We start from the raw sequence: 16,564 nt of genomic DNA, 5'->3' as shown, positions 1-16,564 counted from the left end.
GAGGGAACCAGGAGGCCTTGGGTCCTGGCCTTAGTTTGTAATGGAGGCAGAAGCACCTGACCAGTGGGGTGATCCTTGGCAGGTGGACTACAATGCCAGCGCCTGGCTGACCAAGAACATGGACCCGCTGAATGACAACGTGACTTCCCTCCTCAACGCCTCCTCAGACAAGTTTGTGGCCGACCTGTGGAAGGACGGTAAGGCCCTCCTGGCTGGAACCGGAGGATTGGACACAAGGTCCTCCACCTCTTCCCAGCTGCCCGGGTTCCCACACCTGCTGCTATGAGGGGTGGGCCTATATGGGGGTGAGGGAGAGGGCCGTGTTTACAGGTGCTAGTGATGACTTGCTGGCACATTTAGCCACTTCCTGAGTGGTAACCCCTGACCCCTCAGTCCCACACCTGGATCCCAGAGAGAAAGTCCTAAATTAGGGCACAGGTGGTAACAGAGAAAACAGTGCACGAGGCATGGTGACTTCCTATCTGGAGTCAGAAAGATTTCACTTAATCATAACTCTGCCACATGCTAGCTGTGCCATCTTGGACAAGTCTCTTGATGTCATTAAACTTGAGTGCCCTCCTTAGTAAAACCAGAAGGTAATAACGGTCCCCAACCCTCCTAGGATTACTGTGAGGGTAGAATTAGACCAAGAGCTCAAGCTTGAGCACGCATCTGGATCTTCTGGGGGACTTGTCAAATCTCAGAAAATTGGGCTGTATCCCCGGAGGTTCTGATTTGGCAGGTCTGGGTGGGGCCTGAGATTCCGCATTTTTAACAAGTTCCTAGGTGCTGCTGAGGCTGCCCTGGGGACCACGCTTTGGTTCCCTCTGAGAAGAGATAATCTATGTGAAGTGCTTAGCACTTGCCAGTCCCATAGTAAAGGCTCAGTGCGTGCCTGCTGCCATGACGACTACTACAGGTGGTGGGGTTTTCTGCTCTTATTTCTGGACCTCAGTGCCTGCAACAGATTTCTATCCTTGCACAGAGCCTGTGGGCCTTGGGCTTAGAGGTCTGGCCACCCTTGTTTTAAGCACAGTAGAAGATGCTGTAGGAAGGGTTCTGTTGTGCAGACATTTACTAAGTGCTCACCATGTGCCAGGCCCTGGGGTAATGGGGTCATGGCATCTCACCCTGGGATTCGTGACCGTTTCGGCAAGGCCCTTCCCTCCAGGAGCCCAGAGCCTTGCGGGAGACAGATATAAGCAAAGATATTATTACATGGACCCTAACTGAGTACAAGGAGGAGAAACAGAGCATCCTAATGCCAGTGGAATTGAACTGAACCCCCATTAGCCTACTGCATACAACCATCATCTGTAGACTATTTCATCCAGCAATGATGGAATGCACATTCCTCTCAAGCTCACGTGGAACTTCACCAGTTAGATCACATTCTAGGGCATAAAACACACCTTAATGAATCTAAAAGAATAAGCATACATTGTCTGTTCTTGGAGCTCCATGGAATTAAACTAGAAATCAATAAGAGAAAGATAGTTGGAAAATCCCCAAATAGTGGAACTTAAACAACATACTTCTAAATAGCATGTGGGCCCAAGAAACTTCTTCCTCGGCCCTTGGCCCATGTGTTGTTTAGAAGTGTTTTGGTATGTAATTTAATTTTCTCAAGTGAAATTTTAAAATATTTTTAACTAAGTAAAAATGAAAACACAACTTACCAAAGTCTGTGGGGTGCAGCAAAAGCAGTGCCTTGAGGGAAATTCATAGCAATGCCAATGGTTTCAGCTTGGCATGTGCAGTGCCCACTGGAAGGGTAAGAGTCTCTCATTCTCTTTTGAAAGAAAAAGAACCACTGTGGTTGTAATACCACCACCTGTTCTTTGTTGAGTCACCTAGTAATGTGCCAGATTCCTACCTGGGAGGGTTTGCTATACCTTCTGCCCAGAAAATTATTTCTCTGAATATCTACTTAATTACTCACTCAACTTACTGGGGAGATCACCCCCATTACTTTCTCTCTCCCCCTTTACCCTGCTTTATCTTTCTAACCACATCTCACCACTTGGAATATTATATACTTACATATGTAATCATTGTCAGTCCCTTCCCATTAGAGTATCCATAGGATATGAGCTGGGGTATGTGTGTGTGGAGACACAGGGTCTCTATTTTGTTCATGTCTGTATCCATAGAGCTTGGTACATAGTAGGTTCTCTGTAAATATTTGTTGGTAGATGAAGGACTAAAGACAGGCAGGAGGGGTGTGCCTTATTTCCTTATGCCTGCCTGATGAAGTAGATGCTGTTGTTACCCCCTTTTTGTAGAAGGAGAAGCTGAGTGCCACAACATGGCACCAGGCCAAGGCAGTGGCAAGAGCAGGATTTATTCCCAGGTTTATGTGACAACATCAGAGAGAATTTGTTCTTTGTGTTACTCAGGGGCTTTCAGGATTTTCCAAATAGATAATACATGGAAAGTAATCCTTTGCATACCTCCCCTTACCTATTGCTAGTAGAAAGGTGTTGGTCAGCACAGTAAAGAATGGGGGGTGGTGCCCACCAAAAGGGAGCAGAGGACTTGGGGTCTCCACCCTCTGGGCTTGGTCCTCTGGTCTATGGTGGGGGTGGAGGGCCCCTGGGATGGCCAGAGGCTGACAGACACCAACATTAATGTGCCCCACAGTGGACCGCATTGTGGGCCTGGACCAGATGGCCAAGATGACAGAGAGCTCACTGCCCAGTGCCTCCAAGACCAAGAAGGGCATGTTCCGCACCGTGGGGCAGCTGTACAAAGAGCAGCTGGGGAAGCTGATGACCACGCTACGCAATACCACACCCAACTTTGTGCGCTGCATCATCCCCAACCACGAGAAGAGAGTGAGGCTGCCTGCCTGGTTCCTTGGATGGTCAAAATATCCTCCCTGGGATATTGTCAGGGGGCTTTGGGAAAGGGAAAGGCAGACCAGAGTAGAGGGGCAGGAAGACAGCCTGACTCCATACCCCAACGGCTCCATCTGACACGGGTGGAAGGTTGTCTGAATTGGGTACCTATTCCCCATCCTGGAGGCAAAGGGAAGCAAGGGGACAGAAGTGACCTTCAGCCTTGGAGTTTCCAGGGCATCAAATCACTCATTCTTTCATGATTCCAGTCAATATTTACTGAGCTGCACCTGTGCCAGGTATGGAGGACACAGTGCTGGATAAATTGTAGTATTTGCCTACAGGTTTCTTTTTTTTTAAGATTTTATTTATTTATTCATGAGAGACAGAGAGAGAGAGAGAGAGAGGCAGAGACACAGGCAGAGGGAGAAGCAGACTCCATGCAGGGAGCCCAATGCGAGACTCGATCCCGGGTCTCCAGGATCACGCCCTGGGCCGAAGGCAGTGCTGAACCGCTGAGCCACTCGGGCTGCCCTGCCTGCAGGTTTCTTATGGTGATCTAGTGCAGGGTGCTCACAGCTGGGGCAGTCGTGCCCCTACCCCCGGGACATCTGGCCATATCTGAACACTTTGTTGGCAGTCATAACTGGGAGGGAGCTGCTGTTCCCATCCAATATGCAGAAGCCAGGGATGCTACTAAATGCCCTATGGCACACAGGGCAGCACTCAGAGTGGGAAAAGCAGTGACTAATCCAGCCCAAGACATCAGTAGTGCTGATGTTATAGGAGACACAGTGGGAGAGAGACACACACAAGCTGATACGCACAATGTAATGTGGTAAATTATGAGAACACTGTGAAGCTGGGGCTCCCATTGCAGCTTCAGGGCTCAGAGAAAGCTGCCTTGGAAACGAGGAGGCATCAGCTTGATGACGTGGAAGGCAAAGTGGGGAAGGCATCCTAGGCAGTGGGAGCGGTAGAAACTAAGATGTGAGCTGAGGAATGAAAAGTCGAGGCAGTGAAACCCTAGGTCATTTCATGTTGACGTGTAATGGTGTGTGGCAGGGATTGGGGGAAAGATGGGGTGGATCATTTGGCAGGAGTGAGGTTATGGCATTGACCAGAGGATGCCATTGGGGGCTTTTATAGCAGAGGTATGTCATGATCAGACTGATGTTATAGAAATAGAATGAGAGGGGCACCTGGGTGGCTCAGTGGTTGAGCATCTGCCTTAGGCTCAGGGCATGATCTCGGGGTCCTGGAATTGAGTCCTGCATCAGGCTCCCAGCAGAGAGCCTGCTTCTCCCTCTGCCTGTGTCTCTGCCTCTCTCACTGTACCTTTTATAAATAAATAAATAAATTTAAATAAATAAATAAATAAATAAATAAATAAATAAATTTTTAAAAAAGAATGAGAGGTTGCAGGGAGGCAAGACAAGGGTGGGAAGCATGTAGGGGTTGGTGACGGTGTGCGGATGGCAGTGGGTCCATTGGGAGCTATCTGGGAGGGAGCTGCTGTAAAGCCAGTGAGGGAGAGGAAGTGAGGGAAGGAGAGGTGACAGGGAGGAAGCCCCAGTTTCTAGCCAGGTGATGCTGGTGCCACCAAGTACAAGAGAGGTGGTACCTGAATCCTCAGCTGAGACCTCACCCGGTGCCTCTGTCAACCGGGGTGGCCTGACAAGGTGGGTCACCCAGCCCTGAGGTTCAGGGCTTGCTGCTCCGTGAGTTCCGGTTGCACTGGTCCACGAGTCTCTCTGTCCTTGTAGTCAGGCAAGCTGGACGCCTTCCTGGTGCTGGAGCAGCTGCGGTGCAACGGGGTGTTGGAAGGCATTCGCATCTGCCGCCAGGGCTTCCCCAACAGGATCGTCTTCCAGGAGTTCCGCCAACGGTGAGCCCGCTGGGGCCAGGCATTGGGGGGGATGCGTGGGGTGCAGGTGGTAAGCCAGCTCAGGTGGAGGGATGGAAGGACGCTGGAGAGGTGTTTGATCGGTGCCATCTGCTCTGTCTCCAGCTACGAGATCCTGGCTGCCAATGCCATTCCCAAGGGCTTCATGGACGGGAAGCAGGCCTGCATTCTCATGGTGAGCCCTGCCCCGGCCCCTCCCCAGGGCTCCGACTGCAAACCCTCCTGCAAACCTTCTGCAAACCTTCCGGTCCCGGGGTGCACAGCCAGGAGCTTGCTGGGGTGGGACCTTCCTTAACCACACCTAATGCACACACGTCACAGCTGAGAACAAGAACGCCTGTCCCCCTCCCTTCTGCAGATCAAAGCCCTAGAACTTGACCCCAACTTGTACAGAATTGGACAGAGCAAAATCTTCTTCCGAACGGGGGTCCTGGCCCACCTGGAAGAGGAACGGGACTTGAAGATCACAGATGTCATCATGGCTTTCCAGGCCATGTGTCGTGGCTACCTGGCCAGAAAGTAAGGACCCGGGTGCCGTGGCCTCCCTGCAAACAGCCCAGAAAAACACACTCCTTGGTGGGTGGGGCTGGGGGGCTCTCTGGGCTCATGTTTGGGTTCCCTGCTTCTAAGAGACCGGAGGCTTCAGGAAGCATCCTGATTGACCAGCAGCTCCTTCTTGGAGAGGCAGAAATGCTACCACTTTAGGGATGCACGCTAGGTATAAGGGCAGGCCCGGAAGGGGGTGAGACCCTGGGCATTGCCCTGGTTCCCCGACTTCCTTGCTGGTGAACCTTGGGCAAGTTTGGCTTTCTCTCCAAGGCTCCTATTCCTCCCCTGGAGGATGCGGATACTCATCCCTGCCCCCATGGGTTTCTTCGTGAGGAGTCGGCAAAGTGCTGCACAAAGAGGGCCAACACAGGGCCTGGTTATCTTTTCACCAGTGTGAGAATATGATGAAGAATCAGAGGAAAGAGGATTTGGCTGTGTGCAAATCCCCGTGTCCACAAGGGACTCATAAGGCAGGGTCTTGGAAGTCCGGATGCCCCTTCTGTTTTGTGAGGCCTGGGGTCTGCAGGCAGGATGGGGTTCCTGGAGGGAAGTCACACCCCAAAGAGGACTGCGGGGGCTGGCCGAGCGGCTCTCCGTCCAGGCGTGTGTTGCCATGAGGTCGGGACCACGCTTGCAGCTGCAGAGCCCTGATCATGATAAGCCCATTCATTGCTGAGTGGGTCAAGACGGTCAAGGCCAGAACTGGGGAGCTCGGAGTCCAGGGACAGACCTAAGCGGTTAAATTTCATAGCAAAGTTCCCCGATGCACCCTCCCGCCGCCACTACCTGGAGCAGCCTCATTCCTCAAGTTCACCCTCGTTCCAAGGTGGCAGCCAAGGGGAGGAAGGAGGACCCGGCTCCCTCTACAGTGGTTTTGCCCAACCCGACGGCCCTTAAACACAACAGGCGTTGGTTCCAAGGCAGATCCGAGATCTCTAAAATACACTCGAGTGAAGAGTAGGTTTGTCAGACGCTCAGCTGTGGGGAAGACAAGGCACGGCTGGGGATGTGGAGGGTCCCCCTGGGAATGGCGTAGCCTAGATGGATTTCCTGGGTGGTGCTGGGACCATAGCTCTGAGTCTGGGGCTTTTTGTGAGCTGGGGTTTTCTTTGCCCCCCCAAGAAAGGCTGTGGCCTCCAGATTATTGAAGTTGGTCTGTGCCCAGACCACGTGCAGGTGCTGATGCTCAGAGCCTCCTGGGGGAGGGATCTGAGCTGGAGAGGATGCAGGGGATGTCCCCACGTGAGTCACAAAATCACATACTGTGGACAGGTGTGTCTTGCTTTCAGGATGCCGTGGATGACCCGGGGAGGCAGGTGTTGGGTCCCCTGGGCTTCTCACGCGCCCCCCCCCCTCCTCCCCAGGGCCTTTGCCAAGCGGCAGCAACAGCTGACGGCCATGAAGGTGATCCAGAGAAACTGCGCGGCCTACCTCAAGCTGCGGAACTGGCAGTGGTGGAGGCTGTTCACCAAAGTGAGTGTTCAGGGCCCCACGGCCCTTGGGCCCCTCAGCCCGAGCCTGGTGCTGCAGATGCTCCAGATGTGGGGCTGCATCTGGTTGACAGCCTGTGTGCACTCGAGGGCTCCGACTCAACTGGAGCTGGCACCAGTTCTCCGGGCCTGAGAAGGGCCCCCTCCTTGTTCAGCACGTGGGTTAGAAATGACCGAGACTCGGATGCAGGGCATCTCCACCACTTTGGGGATCCCTCGTGTTGCTCATTTATGGCCATGCTCACGTCCCCGCCGTAGCCCCGGCACCACTCCTCTGTTCTCCATTTCTGAGATTTTGCCATTTCGAGAACATTATAGAAGTGGAGTCGTGCAGTATGTCATCCTGGCGACTGGCTCTTTTACAAAGCACCTTTCTCTGGAGATCCTTCTAGATTGGTGGGTATATCCACCATTTGTTCTCTGGGTGCAGCTTGTCCTTGCAGGGCCACTGGCTGTCACAGACACGGCTTCCTCTTTCGTGCCTTTGGGTGTGAAAATTGGCACAAACCTTTTTCATCAAGCAAATATTTATCCGGTGCCTGCTGTGTGCCAGGCACATGCCAGGTGCTGGGGATACAGCGATGAACAGCCATCATGGGCTCTGGTTTATGAATATTCTAGACACGCTGGGGAGCAGACACTGAGCAAATAAACACAGAAACAAATACCTAACAGTAAAGTAGGGTAAGTGCATAGAAGGAGCCGGAGTCTACACAACAGAGGCATCTCTGGTGCCTGGTGAGGGCTGGAACGCAGGAGTTAGGAGTCAGCCCCATCAAGAACAGGGAGGGGGGGCACCTGGCTGGCTCAGTGGCTGAGCATCTGCCTTTGGCTCAGGGCATGATCCTGGAGTCCTGGGATCGAGTCCTGAGTCAGGCTGTCTGCAGGGAGCCTGCTTCTCCCTCCTCCTGTGTTTCTGCTTCTCTCTCTGTGTCTCTTGTGAATAAATAAATAAAATCTTAAAAAAAAAAAAAACAGGGAGGGGAAGCTGCTTTGGCAGGTTTCATCTTCATTGACCCGACTTTTGAACAACTGTCCTAAGAAAGCCATCTGCTATAATGGAAATCAGGAATTGAGGGCATTTATCATGGTCTTATTTTTTTTATAAATTTATTTTGTATTAGTGTTCAATTTGCCAACATATAGAATAACACCCAGTGCTCATTCCATCAAGTGCCCACCTCAGTGCCCATCACCCAGTCACCCCCACCCACCACCCTTTCCACCACCCCTAGTTCATTCCCCAGAGTTAGGAGTCTCTCATGTTCTGTCTCCCTTTCTGATATTTCCCACTTATTTTTTCTCCTTTATCATGGTCTTATTAGCAGTAGCAAAACATCAGTGCCCAAGTCCCAACAGACTCATCCATCCATGAGAGAATTTTAAGCTCTTAAAAATGATGGCTATCGAAAAGCCCTCAGAAGAGTAGGTTTTGTTTTGTGTTGCTTGTTTGTTTTATTCATGAGACACACAGAGAGAGAGGCAGAGACACAGGCAGAGGGAGAAGCAGGCTCCCTGCAGGGAGCCCGATGCGGGACTCGATCCCGGGACTCCAGGATCGCGCCCTGAGCCAAAGGCAGATGCTCAGCTACTGAGCCCCCCAGGCGACCCAGAAGAGTAGGTTTAGAAGGAACGTACCTCCACATCATAAAGGCCTGCTATGAAAAACACACAGCTGACATCATCCTCATTGGGAAAAACCTATGAGCTTTCCCCCTAAGCCGGGAGCAAGGCGGGGAGGGAGGCCCTCTCTCACCACTTCCAGTCCGCAGAAATGGCAGCGATCCAAAAACAAAGTTGTGAAGCTGACAGGGCAGCATGGGGCAGTAGTTATCTTGTGGTTTTAACTAATGGGAGCGACATATTAAATTGGACAACGTGATCTCGGCCGTATTTCTTAAGCATGTAGGAGAAAAGACTGGCGGGAAATGCCAACGATGCGTGTAATGACCTTGATGGGGGGTGTAGAACGTGATGGATTTTTCTCTCCCTTTTCTCCTTGGAACACGCCAGTTCGTCAGCATAATTTCTCTCTCTGGGAAAAGGACAAAGTGGGAGAAGGAGAGACTTTTTTCCTTTACACTGTGCACCTTTTTTTTCGGTTCTGATTTACGGTTTCTCAACCTCAGCACTCCTGGTATTTTGGGATGGATAATCCCTGGTTGTGGGGGCTGTCCCGTGCATTCTAGAGCATGCAGTGGCATCCCTGGCCTGGGCCCACTAGGTGTTGGTGGCATCCCCCTGCCCTTGTTGGGACAGCCCAAACCGTCCCCAGAAATTCCCAAGTGTCCCCTTGGTGTGGGATGGCCCCTAGTTGGGAACCACGGATCGAAGCTGCTAGGAGAGCTTACCTCTTCCTTGTGCCACGAAAGCAAGTGACGGCTGACCATGTGTCCGCAGGTGAAGCCCCTGCTGCAGGTAACACGGCAGGAGGAGGAGATGCAGGCCAAGGAGGATGAGCTGCAAAAGACCAAGGAGCGGCAGCAGAAGGCAGAGAACGAGCTCAAGGAGCTGGAGCAGAAGCACACACAGGTAGCAGGCTGGAGCCTGGCGGGGGCCATGCGGGGCGGGGGGGAGCACACGTGTCCCCGCGGGGCTCACGGGCCACCTCCCTGCTCCCCACGTGCAGCTGGCTGAGGAGAAGAACCTGCTCCAGGAGCAGCTGCAGGCAGAGACGGAGCTGTACGCTGAGGCCGAGGAGATGCGGGTCCGCCTGGCGGCTAAGAAGCAGGAACTGGAGGAGATCCTGCACGAGATGGAGGCCCGCCTGGAGGAGGAGGAAGACCGAGGCCAGCAGCTGCAGGCCGAGAAGAAGAAGATGGCCCAGCAGATGCTGGTAAGGCCCTGCAGGGGCTGCCCTCGCTGGGCGCCGTGTCACTGGACCCCCGCTGCAGGCCTAAAGGTGCGCGTGGTCCTGTATGGCCCTCCCCCCCGGGGGGTGCAGTTTGGAGAGGACCGGCACAGCCTTGAACGCGGGTCCCCTGGGCAGCTCCCTTCTCCTGCCCTCCGTGTGCAAACACCTTTTCTCCCCCTAGCAGCCCCGGCTGAGGGGCGGTGGCATTAGTTGGCTGTCCTCGCAGGACCAAAAAGGCCCCAGAACTTAGCAGCTTGGAATAACAAAGCATGACGTCATACGGTCAGGAACCTCGGAGCAGTTCAGCCACTGGGAGGTTCTGGCCTGGAGTCTGTCCCGGGGATGCAGTCGGGGTGCGACCCCAGGGCTGAAGGACCTGTGTCTGTGTGGCCTGCTCCCATGACTGCAGTCAAGATGCCTCAGTTTCTCCCTGGGGCAGGGCTGGGTGGCTGGCTTCTCCTTAGAGCTACACGGTGGCTGGTTGGCTTCCCCCAGGGTGGGGGGACGAATCACAAGAGGTAACAGGAAAGGAGGCCACAATGCCTCTCATAGCCTCATCTCGGAGGTTACACTCCAATGCTTCCTCCCGATCTTATTAGAAGCATGTCCTGGGTGCAGCCCGCACTGATGGGGAGAGGAATTAGCCTCTGCTTCTCGAAGGGAGGGGTACCAGAGAATTCACGGACACATTTTGAAACCACCACGGAATTGACTCTCCCCATTTGATGGATGGAGAGACTGAGGCTCCATGAGGCCAGTGGTTTCCCAAACCTTTTGTTTCTAGTGCAAAGGAGAACGCAGAGCACGGGGCCCTGAGGCCCGGCCTCTGCGTGGGTCGGTCCCCAAGCTCCAAGGGAGGAACCCCGCTGGGAGTGAGGCTTGTGATTCTTTTCTCTCCCCCACAAAGGACCTAGAAGAACAGCTAGAGGAGGAGGAAGCCGCGAGGCAGAAGCTACAGCTCGAGAAGGTCACGGCTGAGGCCAAGATCAAGAAACTGGAGGACGATATTCTGGTCATGGATGACCAGAACAATAAGCTGTCAAAAGTGAGTGGGGCCGTGTCTGGGTTAACATGGCAGGACCACAGAGTTAAGGGCTCCAAGCCCAAACTGGGCAAGTCCTTACGACACCCGGGGTGATTAGGTCACCCTGGGTGGTAGCCACCAGGCAGCCCCACTGGGTTCAGGCTCCCTGTAGTTCTCTGAGCTACAGGTCAGCCAGGTACCTCTGTGAGCCAGGCCCTGTTTGGGGTGCAGGGCATGTGTGGTGAAAGTGGGCCCTGCCCTGGTGGGGCTCATACTCTAGGGAAGCAGGATAGATAATCCTACACCTACCCATTAATGACCATCACAGTCAGGGTTCTGAAGATTGCATTTACCATCTATAAAAATAGATCATTAGGGGATGGAAGTGAGGTATTCAGGGAAGGCTTCCTGGAGAAGGTGACAATGATGAGGAAACCTGAAGAATGAAGAGTAGTTGGAAAGGGGGTGAAGAAGCAGCCCAGCAGATGGTCCTCTCTGTGTAAAGGCCCTGAGGCAGGGAAGAGCTAGCATGTGGCAGAGAGAGACGAGGGCACGGTTGCTTGGAACATGAAGTGTGAGGGGCAGAGGTCACATGAGATGGGACATAGTTGGGTTTTTTTTTAAGACTTTATATATTCATGAGAGACACACAGAGAGAGGCAGAGACACAGGCAGAGGGAGAAGCAGGCTCCATGCAGGGAGCCCCATGCGGGACTCAATCCTGGAACTCCGGGATCATGCCCTGGGCCAAAGGCAGATGCTCAACCACTGAGCCACCCAGGCGTCCCACATAGTTGGGTTTTAAGGAATAACCATCAAGGAACTCCTCTTTATCCTTTTGAAACTAGAGGTTGTATTTGGTGTTCATGCAGGTTTTTCTTTCCAACTGTTTTTCTAGAAATGACTAAAAAATGCAATGTAGATCCCAGAGAAAAGGAAAAAGAAAAAAAAATCACCGATGTTTCTTTTTCTTTCCCCTAAAAGGAGCGAAAACTCCTCGAAGAGAGGATTAGTGACTTAACAACAAATCTTGCAGAGGAGGAAGAAAAGGCCAAGAATCTTACCAAGCTAAAAAATAAGCATGAATCTATGATTTCAGAACTGGAAGGTAAGCTGGCTACCCTGAGGAGGGTGTTAGATGGGTGTTTTAAAATGAGAGAGCAAATCTGAGCCTCTCTAGGCTCCTGCAGCCAACACACCTGTCATAACGGAGGTGCTTTTCATCAGCACTGGCTTTCTCCCACAAGATGGTGGTCTGGGAAAAAAAAAAAAAAAGATAGTGGTCTGGGCTGCAACTGTTCCCTGTAGGGCTGTGTGTGCATGTGTGTGTGTTCACGTTTGTGTTCATGTGTATTCATTCATGTATGTGTTATGTGTGTTCATGTGTGTTCGTGCATGTATATGTTATTGTGTGTTCGTGTCCATGCGTGTTCGCGCATGTACGTGTTTTTGTGCTTGTGTGTTTGTGCACGTATGTGCTATTGTGCTTGTGTTCATGAGTGTGAGTATGTGTTCATGTGTGTTTGTGTCCATGTGTGTTCATGTTTGTATGTGTTTGTGTTCGTGCGTGTATGTGTTATTGTGTTCATAAGTGTATGTTATTGTGTGTTCATGTTTGTGTGTGTTCATGTTCGTTCACGCATGCATGTTACTGTGTGTTCATGTGTGTTCATGCATGTATGTGTTTGTGTTCATGTGTTCGTGCATGTGTGTTATTATGTGTTCATGCGTGTGTTCATGCATGTGTGTGTTTGTGCATGTGTTCATGAGTGTGTGTGTTCATGAGCGTGTGTGTATGTGAATTGCCGGAGCAGGAAGGCTTGTCCTCCGGGCGCCTTTCTGGTGGTCTCCACCTGCTGAGGGGCCCTGGCTTCGTCGCAGTGCGGCTGAAGAAGGAGGAGAAGAGCCGGCAGGAGCTGGAGAAGCTGAAGCGGAAGCTGGAAGGGGAGGCGAGTGACTTCCACGAGCAGATAGCTGACCTGCAGGCCCAGATCGCAGAGCTCAAGATGCAGCTGGCCAAGAAGGAGGAGGAGCTGCAGGCGGCCCTGGGCAGGTAGCCCGGCTGAACACGCTGTGTGTGTTCGTGTGTCCCGTGGGCTCCCGCCGGACCAGAGCGGGCCCCACCTTCCTCCTCCTCCAGGCAGGCCTCCGTCCTGCTGGGTGCCTCCCCTGTCTTGCTTGTGTCTCCAGAGCCGTGCCGGTGACTTTCTTCTCTTCCCCGCAAGCTCAGCTTCTCTCTGCGTCTCCCCTCCACCTCCTCCATGCCTGCCTCTCCATGTCCAGGCCTTCCCTTGTCTACACTTACACACGGAGTCCGTTCCACTGGCCTCTCAAGCACCACCTGCCTGAGGCCGGGACGACCCTCCTGCCCCTCCTTCGGAGGGTCTTTTTTGTGAATGCCAGTCTCCCCTTTACTCTGCTGCTGGCTCTCCGCCCACCCCCGGGCTGCAGCAGCCCTCACACCCCACGGGCCCTTCGAAACCTGTCCCTGCACCACCCGGTTTGCCTTCCCCCCAGCTCCCGGCTGGGTTCACGCTAACGGGCTCGCACCGAGAATCCAGCAGCTACGGTGGTGACTTTCCTGTTCACTGTGTGCCAGGCTCTTCCCAGGCAGTGTCTTCACACGCACTGGCTAGGTACACTGCTGTGATCTCCGTGTCACTGGGCAGGAAGTGGTGTGTGGGGCGAGGTGAGGGAACATGTGACCATCACACCGTGTTTTGGAGGCAGAGCTGGGGTCTCAGCCCCAGAACTTTCTGACCAATCCCCCTGCCAGCTCCTCCTCCAGTGTGTGCTGCAGGACGGCGCTAGGGTGATGGGCCAGAGCCATCACCTGCGTTGTGAACCCGCGTGGAAGACCTTGCTGGTCTGTGCAGGGAAGGCCAGCTTCCCGCCTGCGCAGCCTGACCCTAACCCGACCATTTAGGGTTCTCTCTTAGTTCTCCCCATTCCCAAACTCAGTACAACCTGGGTGCTCACCTCCCCCTGTCCTGAGGAATCTTGCCTCTGGGCCCTCTTTCATGCTGTTCCCTTTCCATCCATCACAGCAAAGCAAGAGGCCAGCTCCACCGTGCGTCAGGAGGGAGCTGTTTCCATGAGATTCCTAATGCACACCAGGCCATTCAGACAATGCTTCTCATCCCCCACCTTGACCCCACAGTCACTGCGTCCCCCACACTGGGGGCCCTGGTTTTAATCTCTCTCCAAGCAACACCTGGCCAAGTGCTTTACATGGAACCTGGAGCAGGCTCCATGCCACTGTTTGAGCAAAAGGAAGAAAGGAAAACAAATAGCTGCTGAGGAGAAACAACTGTCCAGTGTTCACAAAGTCTCTATTAAGCTCCTGGTGTGAACTGGGCACCTGGCTCGTCTGGGATCATGCTTTGCATTCACACACACACACACACACACACACACACACACACACTCCACAATCTATTTTTTGACATCACACAGGTCCCAATCTGCAAGCAGTCCCAGCCTAGCAAGAAGCGGTCCACTGTGTCTCGGGGACATGGGTGGGACTTGTTTTGATGTCTGTGGTAACTGGTCCCAGGAAGCAATTTTTGGCCGCATTCTGAGGTCTCCGGGGGTCTTCACTCTGGTGATCTGTCCCCGGCAGGCTCGATGATGAAATTGCTCAGAAGAACAATGCTCTGAAGAAGATCCGGGAGCTGGAGGGTCACATCTCAGACCTCCAGGAGGACCTGGACTCAGAACGGGCCGCGAGAAACAAGGCCGAGAAGCAGAAGCGGGACCTGGGGGAGGAGCTGGAAGCGCTGAAGACGGAGCTGGAGGACACGCTGGACAGCACGGCCACCCAGCAGGAGCTCAGGTGGGAGGCCGGCCCGTGGAGCCCAGCGGCTCCCCCTGCCCCACTGCACGATGGGGTGGCCGGTGGAGAAGGGGCAACCCCCAGGCACATCCTGAACCCCTGGCTTGCTCAGGCCCTACAGTGACCCTCTTTAAGAGAGGCACAGTCCTGTCTCATCTTATTTTGCATCATGGTAGTAGGACCATTTCAAAGCTATAGAAACGTAGACACCAAAAGCATCATCCTTAGTCCCAACACGGCTGATGTTTTGGGGTATTCCTTCCTATCCTTGTCGTGTGTGTGTCTATGTGTGTAAATAATTCTCCAGGTTCCAGTCTCCAAGAGTGTGTGTGGGATTTTTGTGATAAATGTTGTAAAAAAACATTGGTTGGATCCAACATTTGTTGGATTCTTGGAGGCTAACGGACACCAGCAGCAACAACAAAAAAGCACCCCAACACAAACACACAACCCGTCCCCCAACAAAAACTGGTCACCTGCTAGATAATGCATGCTGACCTTAGTGAAAGTAGGTCGCTGATTCACTCAACGCATATACAAATGTATTTTTTTAAGACTTTAGTTATTCATGAGAGATACACAGAGAGAGGCAGAGACACAGGCAGAGGGAGAAGCAGGCTCCCTGCAGGGAGCCCAATGTGGGACTCGATCCCAGGACTCTGGGATCATGCTCTGAGCCGGAGGCAGGTGCTCAACCACTGTACCCCCCAGGTGTCCCTATACAAATGCATTTTGAGTGCATCTGGCATCAGGTGCGATGCTAATGCTGAGACTGATTACCTACACTTTGGGTTTTGTGTCACATCCCTTACCTGTGCTTAGAAGCCAGCACGATATTCTGCTCCCTTCCCACCTGGCCCATGATCCAGGAAAGCCCAGTGCAGTGTTTAAACACCTGACCACGTGGGTTCAGATTCTGGCTCTGTCACGTGGTGGTTGTGCCAACGTGGGCAGACTGCCTACCCTTAGCCTTAGATTTCTCATCTGTAAAATTGGAAAAATTAATATATGTGCCTCTGAGGGTTACCCTGAAGGTTATATGAGGTGATGTACATGAAGAACTTAGGTCAGAGCCTGGCACATAGTAGGTGCTCAATAAATAAGAGCTAATACTACTTTTTTTTTTTTTTTTTTTTTTTTTGCTGGTCTTAAGAGTTTCTGGGCGGTCACATGCTCCTCATTTTGCAGCTGAGGAGATCCCAGGTCCAGAGAGGTCAGGTGACTCAGCCGAGGTCACCCAGCCAGGGAGGGCTGGTGGTGGATGGAGACTTCAGTGCTGGGTCCTGGGAGAGCTCTTGTTCCTCTGCACAGCGCTGTCTGAGGGGAGCCCCATTCTCCCCTCAATGGCCATCCACTGTGTTCTTTCTGTCCAGGGCCAAGAGGGAGCAGGAGGTGACGGTGCTAAAGAAGGCCTTGGATGAGGAGACCCGGTCCCATGAGGCCCAGGTCCAGGAAATGAGGCAGAAGCACACACAGGCAGTGGAGGAACTCACCGAGCAGCTGGAGCAGTTCAAGAGGGTACGTCGTCATCTTTTTGGGGACCACACGCAAAACAGCGACGTGCACGCAGCTTCAAATAGCTACATATCAGGGTCTGTGTGACCCAGACAGATAAACAGCGGGGTGCCTGGGTGGCTCAGTGGGTTAAACGTCTACCTCCAGCTCAGGTCATGATCCCGGGGTCCTGGGATCGAGTCCCGCATCGGGCTCCCTGCTCAGTGGGGAGTCTGCTTCTCTCTCTCCCTCTGCCCCTCCTCCCTGCTCATGTTCTCTCTTGCAGGCTCTCTCTCTCTAACGTAAATACATTTTTTAAAAAGATTTTATTTGTTCATAAGAGACACACAGAGAGGCAGAGGGAGAAGCAGGCTCCATGTGGGGTGAACTTCCTAGCTTGTGACGTCCGGGTTGTATCCCTAAAGATCTGAATCACCTCCATCACCCTCGGTGCTATGGCTTCCCACATCCCTGCACTTTCTAGATATTCCCCCCGAAGCTAGACTAAATGGGGGTAGCATTACCTAAAAATTGTTGGAGTTTGCATTTGTTTCTGTCACTGGCCAAGGTGA

At 52.9% G+C, this 16,564-nt stretch overlaps 1 protein-coding gene across 4 annotated transcripts in view; it reads left to right on the top strand.

Annotated features, from left to right (window-relative positions):
* Positions 1 to 16,564, top strand: part of MYH11 (myosin heavy chain 11) — a 117,419-nt gene that overhangs the window by 83,707 nt on the left and 17,148 nt on the right. For all 4 annotated transcript variants that reach the window (XM_055339711.1, XM_055339710.1, XM_055339713.1 and 1 more), the window contains 13 exons: positions 83 to 197; positions 2,644 to 2,837; positions 4,607 to 4,728; positions 4,852 to 4,921; positions 5,105 to 5,265; positions 6,660 to 6,768; positions 9,186 to 9,317; positions 9,415 to 9,621; positions 10,547 to 10,684; positions 11,648 to 11,771; positions 12,545 to 12,716; positions 14,286 to 14,498; positions 15,872 to 16,016. In XM_055339711.1, coding sequence (XP_055195686.1) covers positions 83 to 197; positions 2,644 to 2,837; positions 4,607 to 4,728; positions 4,852 to 4,921; positions 5,105 to 5,265; positions 6,660 to 6,768; positions 9,186 to 9,317; positions 9,415 to 9,621; positions 10,547 to 10,684; positions 11,648 to 11,771; positions 12,545 to 12,716; positions 14,286 to 14,498; positions 15,872 to 16,016 — 1,902 coding nt within the window. The remainder of the gene's footprint in view (positions 1 to 82; positions 198 to 2,643; positions 2,838 to 4,606; positions 4,729 to 4,851; positions 4,922 to 5,104; positions 5,266 to 6,659; positions 6,769 to 9,185; positions 9,318 to 9,414; positions 9,622 to 10,546; positions 10,685 to 11,647; positions 11,772 to 12,544; positions 12,717 to 14,285; positions 14,499 to 15,871; positions 16,017 to 16,564) is intronic.

Source organism: Nyctereutes procyonoides, unplaced genomic scaffold (assembly GCF_905146905.1).
Source record: "Nyctereutes procyonoides isolate TBG_1078 unplaced genomic scaffold, NYPRO_anot_genome, whole genome shotgun sequence".
NCBI lineage: Eukaryota > Metazoa > Chordata > Mammalia > Carnivora > Canidae > Nyctereutes > Nyctereutes procyonoides.
The sequence above is the reverse complement of the archived record's forward strand: the minus strand, read 5'-3'. Positions and strand labels throughout refer to the sequence as shown.